Below are 8,106 nucleotides of genomic sequence, written 5' to 3'. Positions count from 1 at the left end.
TAGATGACAAACCCATATCCTGTGGCTCCGTTCGTCGCTTTGGAGCCATCGGAAAAGACAACCATGTGGCTGTCTGGTACGGTCTTTAGCCAGGCCTGGAAAGCTTTGGCTGCTTCTTTCTTAGTCTGCAGGACTATGAGGTCTTGTGAGCCTGGGAGGTGCTGCGGTTGGATGAGTGCTGGTCTCGGGCATTTTGGTGCAAGGTCTGCAGTCCGTTGGAGCTTCGTCTGCTGCCGCCCTCGTTGGGAGAGCCTCGGGACAAGAGGGTGTTGTAGATCGACCTTCTTTAGACGTGCTGCAAAGCGTAGGCGGACTCCTTCTAGAGCCACCTTGCTTGGTGGTAGTCCAGCATCCCTAAGGAGGCTGCGCGTTGGGGTTGTTTTCCAGGCCGGCAGGATAGCCCTTGCTGCCGTCGTGATGACCCTTTCGAGCTTGATTGCAAGACCCTTCTGGCCTGTAGTGACTTCATCTATCGGGAGAGAAACATTGCGGCCGCTATCGATGGCTCTGCCAGGGGCTGGCTTGGTCATGCCTCCATACCAGGTCTCAGCCCCGTAGAGGGCGATTGGCAGGACGCAGGAGATCACAGCCTTGCGTACAGCAGCGGCTGGGAGCCCGCCTTTTGTGTTTGTCAGGTGTCTAAGATGTTGGGCCGCCTTCGTCGCCGCAGCCAGCTTTGTTTCAACATGGTGTCGGAAAGAAAGCCTCTTGTCGAACCAGACCCCTAGCCAACGTATGGGCTTCGTTGATGCTACGATTCTAAGGTGTCTCGCCTTGATCTCTGGCAGATCTCTTTGCTGATTATGTTTCCTTGTGAAGTGGATAGCCTCGGACTTCTTTGGGTCAAAAGCGACCTTGTTCTCCGTTCCCCAGTCGAGGATACGTGTGATCTCTTGGCCGAGGCTCGCAGCATTACTCTCAAGGGAAGGGCCCATAGCCAGAAGGCCGATGTCGTCTGCGTACCCGAACCGAAGCTTCGGGTCTTCTGCTAAGATGTCTGCGATGTAAAGCAGGAAGAGAATAGGAGACAGCGGGGAGCCCTGGGGCAGCCCGCAAGCCAGGGGGAAGTCCTCTGTTGTTGCGTCCTCCAGCCTGACTCTGGCTGTTCGGTTTGAAGCAAAGTGGAATATCAGTTTGGCCAGGCTGTGAGGCCAGCCTTGTTGGCGTAGCCGGACAATCAGCCGGTTCCGAAGGACAGAGTCAAAAGCCCCTTGGACGTCCATCGTCACCAATGTAGCTGTGAGCCCTTTGTCAAGGGCCATTTCGATGTCGTGGGCGAGGCAGGTGGTTAGGTCAACCGCTGACCTGCCAAGTAGAGCCCCTATTTGTTGTGGGCTGGTCACCCCTTCTAGGATGGTAAGGTAGGACATTCTTCTGGCTATCAGCCTCTCGAGACCTTTCCCAAGACAAGATAGCAGGGCTATTGGCCGCCAAGATCCGGCTTTTGAGAAGTCTGCTTTCCCTACTTTCTGGATCATAGCGACCTCTGCTCTGCGGAAAGGCTGGGGGAAGTAACCCGTCTGTATGCAGGCCTGGAACAGTTGTCTGACAGGCTCGGATACAAGGTTCCAGCAAGCCTGAAGCAGCCGTGTTGTGATCCCGTCGATGCCAGGGGTCGTGGTCTTTGTCAGGGTAGCCTCCCTCAGCTCTTCTTTACTGATGGCATCATGCCAGGGTATCCGTCGTCGAGAGACCGTAGGGACGTCGAACGGGTCTCCGGGCAGGTCATCCTGTGCACTGAACCTCTGTAGGAGGGCTCTTCGGAGTGCCTGGGCCTTAGCCTGAGTGTCGTTGATCGTCTGGCCCTCCACTACCAGAGGGGGGGCTTTGAGCCCTAGGCTAGCCTTTCGCCAGCCCATAATCTTGTAGAGTTCTTGGTCCGAGGTAACTCCTTCGATCTTAGCAGCCCAGTAGGCCCGCTTAGCTTTCCTGACTGTACTCAAGAAGACCTTCTGCTCTTCGAGGGTAGCGAGACGTGGGGTCTGCTCTAGTTCTTGGGCTTGTCGGCAGCAGGCCTCGCGGTACGTTCGGTGGGCTTCTGCGCACTCTTGTGTCCACCAAGGGGCCCCCTTCCCATGCTTTCCTCGATTCTTTCCTACAGCCTGGACAGCCGTGGAGAGAAGGTCGACTAGTCGTTCCGCTTGGGTGTCCAACTCGGCAGGGGTAGGTGCGTTCTGGAGGGTAGGTAAGACTAAGACTCCTGCTCTGATCAGGTCTCTAAACCGGGGTAGGGCCGAGTCTGGGACTGATAGTGACCGTGGTTGATCTGTCTGTTGTTGTCGGTGCCTATGAAGCGGGATTGTTGAGACAATTGCTTGATGATCGGCCCCTGGGTGAAGGTGTGGGCTGACCACTGCGTGTGCGAGCGGAATGTTCGAGAAGGTAAGGTCAAGTACATGGCCTTGGGCATGGGTCGCAGTCCCTGTCTCGCCGATGAAAGACAGGCCGTGGCCATCTGCCCAGTCTGCTATGTCGTCCCCCCTATTCCTGTTCCTCGATCCGGGCTCCCAGGAGTAGTGATGAGCGTTCACGTCCCCTGCCACAAGGACTCTTTCTGGCGGCCTGTATCCTAGGAGGGTTGTGGTCGTGTGACTGTGGGGATCTCCTGGTTGCCTGTATACGTTAACCACAGTAATTTCGTTGTTAACTGTGATCCATAAGATGTCCCTTGTCTGTGCGGGCCTCTGCTGCTGGGCCTTCCACTTCCTCCCTTTCCGTATGTAGGTCATTACCCTAGGTCTGGTCTCCCTGTCCTTCCAGGAATCCACTGGGACGTAGGAATCGAACCCTGGGTGTGTGTTGATTTGCATTTTGTCAACATAGCCTATCCAGGGTTCCTGGACCAGTATAATGTCGATCAGCTCAGCCCAGCAGAGCTCCAGGAAAGCTGTATGTGCTGGCGACTGCTTCCCTACGTTGCACTGAGCTATGCGTAGCACCTGTGGAGAGGCCTGCTTCGGCCTACGTCTCCGAGTCGAGTTCCAGGTGGGTGTAGGCATTAGCAACGTTGTAATCCGGTTTCTGGGCTACCCTCTGACTCCTGCTCAAGAGAGGTAGGATAGCGCGGTTAGTCTGGTTAGTCTGGGGAGGACCCTCGGCATCCTCGGGCTCATCCTCACTCATGCTGCTACTATCGGTGTCCCTGTCCCCGAGGCACACAATTGAGCTCTCGGAAGGTGTCCTTTTGCGTGGCCGCTTGGAGCCGGGCGGTTGATCCTGGTCGGTGGGAGGGAGATCCCCAGGCTGTTGGGTGCTGTTCCGAGAGGCGCTTAGGCCGGCCTCATAGAGGGCGTCATAGGCCTTCTGTCCAACCTTGCGGATCCGAGCCCGCTCCTTCCGGTCTGGGAGGGCAGGGATGCCGTTCATCGTCATAGGCCTAGCTGGGCAATTCTTGTGGCTAGCCTGGAACGGGCCGCAACAGTTCGCACACTTCGGTTTAGCTGTACAGGGCCCAGTCTCGTGCGAGTCTGAAGGTCTGCTGCAGTTGTTGCAGAGCGGCTGTCGGTTGCAGTAGCTGTTTGAGTGGTAGCCCTGGCAGCCGGGGTCGTGTCTGATGAGCGTCTTCCTCTTCTGAATGAGTTGGGACCTGCTGCTTTGGTTGAACAGTCTGAAGGGCTGTACCTCTGTTAGGAATGAGATGACCCAAGAGACTTCGTTCGTAATGGGGTTCGGCCCAAGGCGGGATTGCCGGGCCCGGGTGGGCTTCAGTCTTGTCTGGGCAAAGACCTCGTCTTCGATCAAGGTGGCTGGGTCCAGGGCGTCCCCATCAACGCTCCACAGTTTGGCTGGGCAGCGCGGGACGACGTAGGTAAACCACTTTATCGGGGTCTCTATCTTGTAAGCCCCTAAGCAGCCCGCTAGTTTTTGCTTGTCCGCGAGGAGGCCTTGCTGGATCTGCTTGTTTGACGGCCTCAGTGAGTATCCGGTCGCAATGTGGTAGATATGAGGGATATCTGCCAGTTGGAGGTCGAAGGTTCGGCAAACTGTCTGGCGGAGGGCAAAGGGAGCGTTCTTTCGGGCAGCCGACAGGCCCTCCTCCGGGATGCGGGCGAAGACCCGGAGGTCCTCTTTCGGTTGAGGTTGGGGCTGGGGTGGGGCCTGGGATCTTGTCTGGGGTCTGGCCTGCGGGCGGGTCGGAGCCCGGTGGGGGTCTGGAGCTGTACCTGGTGCCGAGGCCGTGACGGCGGCCCAGCTCCGGCTCAGTGGCGGAGCATGTTCCTTGTTGATGAGCTTCTTTAGGGCTTGGATCACATAGGCCGTAGCCTCTTTCGCGATCTGCTTCCTGGGGCCCTCAAAGCTGGAGACGACATTATCAACAGACTGCGCGATGGTTAAGAAGACGTCCTTGCGGGCCTCATAGTGCCTGGCCTCCTCGTCCAGGGCGGACAAGACAGAGCCAGTGGCGGTCCTACCAGTGGCTGGAGTTGAGATCGGAGTCCCCTTTGCCGTTGGGGGGGCTGGATTGAAGGTGTTAGGCTGGCTTCCCGCGAGACTGGGCCGGAGTGGCTGAGTCTCGGTATTGCGGCGGCGTTTAGCCCTTGGTGGAGAGGTTGGCTCTGGAGGTGGCCCAGAGCCCCGATCGGGGCCGGCCGGTGAGGCCGGCAGCGGTCCGATGCCCGCCGGAGGCTGTGAGGCCATCGCGGAAGGGCTCCGGAGCAGAGAAGTGAAGAGTTTTCGGCTGTTAAGGATTCTAGTGGTTCATCACCTGATTCACTAACAGCGGATGCCAAGAAAAATTAGGCGAGAGAGAAGTTGACTCTACTATTGTAGGCAAGAGGAACTTCTTAGGTTGTTATTATAAGGCTGCCCTGGCAGGGATGACGATCCATAACATCAGAAGTGGCTGGAAAAACACTGGATTATGGCCTGTCTCTATGGCTAAGCCCCTTATGAGCCCTTTGCTGCTCCCATCAACACCAATACCATCAGCATCATCTCATCAGGTCAGCAAAGGGCAGTCTAGAGGCAAGGAAGCTGAGGGATGGGCTTCTGCGTCGTCTGCAGTAGTATGGTCGACGCCAAGGAAGGCAAATGATCTGGCTGGCCAGCTGAAGCTATTCACAGAGCTGGATAAGGATGCCAGTACTCAACGCCTCCTGTTTATGAAGGTGAAAAAAGGCTTCAGCGAGCAGGCCTATGAGCTGGCAACTACTCAGCAGAAGCTGGAGCTTCTGCAGGCCCAAGTTACCAATACTGCAGTGAGAAAAAGGAAGGCAGTTCAGCTGGATCCAAACACTAAGTTCGCCAACATCAAGGACATCCAGGAGGCGCAAATGAAGGCTGGTGAAAAAGAGGATAATGCAGCTGAATCCAGCGACTCTGATTTACCTAGTGAAGCTGGCAGCTGTATTGTAGTGGCATCTAGATAGGGGCAGTAATCAATTGAACACACTGGTGTTGGTGGGAATACCCTCATTTTTGGGTGGCCCATATGTGGGGGTGGCCCAAAAGTGGGTGCACGACGTTACTCGCTTGTTAAGAACGTTCTTCTTTTTATACTACCGTTATGATTCTCCAACCGACTGGTAGGAGCCACAAGGCAACTTTTTCCTTTACCACATCTGTAAGGACACATCTTTGCGAGTTCTGGCCCAAGGGGTTGAAGACATTCGGTGTGAAATACGTGACCTTGGAATCAAATAAGCCTGCAGAACCTTGGTATCAAGTTACGGGATTAGACTTACCGCACGAAATGGCTTGTAGAGGCTTGTGTAGGCTATCTTCTTGGCAGATGGCGCAGGCCAACTGGTAGATCTTTCGAACCTGCTGACCTCCATGGCGCGAGTGGTTTTGTTTAGAACAGTACACTTCGACGGTCCCGTTGTATTCTCGGTAGTTGTTGCAGCATGTCGGACAAATGACCTGAGCATGTGTTTAGTCAAGCCTTGAGTCCGGGCGTGGGGAACAAACGCATGAACAACCAGAAAGCAAGATATTCTCTTGGAGGGTTGCATAACACCAAGAGCAAAAGTACGAAAGCTTCTCGCCCTCGACCTCGACCTCGACCTCGGCCCCGGCCTCGTCCTCGCTGTCGTTGGTAAGGTCAATGATAGTCATCTTCAAGTTCGGTTTAATGCTGTCAATGATAGAGAAAGAAGAGAAACGCATGAAGTTGTGTGGCGGGGTTTGGCTTTCTTATAGATCGGAGCTTCGCCGCCGCTTTGCTTATCATTTATGCCCTTTCATCCCTACCGCTTACCTCGGCGATTACGTCTATTGGGGACCAACACGTCTTGGCATGTATCCTATTAGTCTTGAGAGGCGATCGGACGCATGCTCCCGGCCCTATCGCCATTGGTGCACCATGATGAGCAAGCAGGGGAGCGTGTTGCTGGACATCGTATCAAGCGCCACTCCAAGGCTCTGCCCTGATACAAGGTCTTTCATAGGCTGATAGATGCAAGCATGGTTGCTTACGGTAACATGGTACTGCGTGGACAATTAGTAGCCGTGCTGGGTTGTCATGAAGGCGGCCTCCCCTCAGATGGGCGCTTATGTTGAGACACTGCTAGAATGACACTGGTGAAAGCTGGTTCTGGATGATAACGGAATGACTGCATTACCAACTTGGCACTCATCTACACCAACATCATGAGCCACGCAGCACGTTTGCGATACATTATCGGCACCGAATCATTCTCCAATCCATCGGGCTCTGCTACGATGGCTTCGATACAGATGACTCCCTATATGACAGTAGAAACCACCATATTCAGAATCGTGTCCCCGGTCGTTCCGGTGCCTCATCCTTCGCAGCCACTCCGTATCCCCTAATTAGAAGAACAGGCCTGAGATGATTGGCCCGCTGTGTGGATTTCCTCTTGCTTGCAGCTTTATCATTTTGAAACCCCCAGTCCTTGTCAGACTGATGTTTTGCTGGAGCATCTCCGTTAGAAAACGAACGAATGCCCGTGGCAACTCTCGAAGAAACAAGGAAGCAGTAGAATCACTGCTTTTGAGCGACGCGTGGAAGCAGTGAGCATGCAAAGCTTGGAATACGGTTAGAAGCTTAGGCTCTCATGTCAGCACAGTGACCAACCCTCGATAATCGGTGGCCTCGGCCAGGCGTAGTGTCGTGGCTACGACTCTCCACGAAACTGTCACTTCCAGCTGTGCACCGTGTCGTAACAACACTGACGCCATGCGAGGATCTCCGTTTATCAGCAAGAGGATCCACAAACATCCGCAGATCTTGAACCCTCAAGTAAAACTCCGAAAACAATCTCGAAGCCGTCTGTACATAAGGGCTCACAAATCGGCATATCGACACCCGTGATTCTGACACCAGACCCCCTCCAAGCGTAGGCTTGCTTGCCATGACGCAGTAACTAGGGAAAGAAGGGGGAGAGTGCAACAAACAAGCATGGGTACTGAGAGTGTTTGCGAGAGTGTTGGCCCACCGTTATGGGACATGATCACGGACTGCTTGTCAATGAGCGCTACTTAAGGCTATGGATATTTGGGTCTCTAGCAATGGGAACGGACGCCCCTGTACGTCCCAGTGTCAGCCTGGGTGCACCATAGCAATTCTCCTCCTCTGTTCTCGATATTTCGAACGTTGGACGAGCCTGCCTGGTCAGAAAGAGTCTGGCAGCCACAACCGACTTGGCTATGTGCTATCTTGAGCATCAGGCCGGCAAGCTACTGTACCACATTACCGTCTCCGTTGCAATTCTGGAGGACGAATTTTCAGTACGAATAGGTCGACTTGGCTCATACGAGATAGTCGACGAGGAATGGTCCGTTTGGGTAATGGACCACGAATACTGCCCACAACCAATGTCCCAAGTCCCGTTTTTAGCCATCGCGTTGCTCTCACCGACCGCATGACCACCTGTTGATAAATTTCAATCATAGTATGAGGGGAAAAGATCATATCTTCCGTGGGCTTACAGTGACTCTGAGCTATTTCCTGGTACGCCCTCGAGCAGCTCTTGGGACATGAACCAGAGACAAAACCCTTGTGTGGCGTCCATTTGAGGTCCACTTCGTGGTTTGGTATTATGCATGCTTGTCTGTGACGCACGCTTGTCATTGACATTAAGCTTTAAGGCATAATAAGGAGATGACACCCTCACTCGTCTTGAACACTAGCTCATCATAAAC

General features: G+C 54.4%; 1 protein-coding gene across 1 annotated transcript; it reads right to left on the bottom strand.

Annotated features, from left to right (window-relative positions):
• Positions 1 to 7,628: 7,628 nt before the first annotated feature.
• Positions 7,629 to 8,035, bottom strand: CDEST_02097 (uncharacterized protein; the record flags this gene model as incomplete). The annotated part of the gene is made up of 2 exons (XM_062918256.1): positions 7,629 to 7,834; positions 7,894 to 8,035. 2 exons carry the CDS (start codon positions 8,033 to 8,035, stop codon positions 7,629 to 7,631), a joined length of 348 nt encoding a protein of 115 aa, XP_062774307.1.
• Positions 8,036 to 8,106: the final 71 nt, after the last annotated feature.

The sequence above is a fragment of the Colletotrichum destructivum genome, chromosome 1 (genome assembly GCF_034447905.1).
Source record: "Colletotrichum destructivum chromosome 1, complete sequence".
Classification (NCBI taxonomy): domain Eukaryota; kingdom Fungi; phylum Ascomycota; class Sordariomycetes; order Glomerellales; family Glomerellaceae; genus Colletotrichum; species Colletotrichum destructivum.
This window is presented reverse-complemented; position numbering and strand designations above follow the sequence as displayed.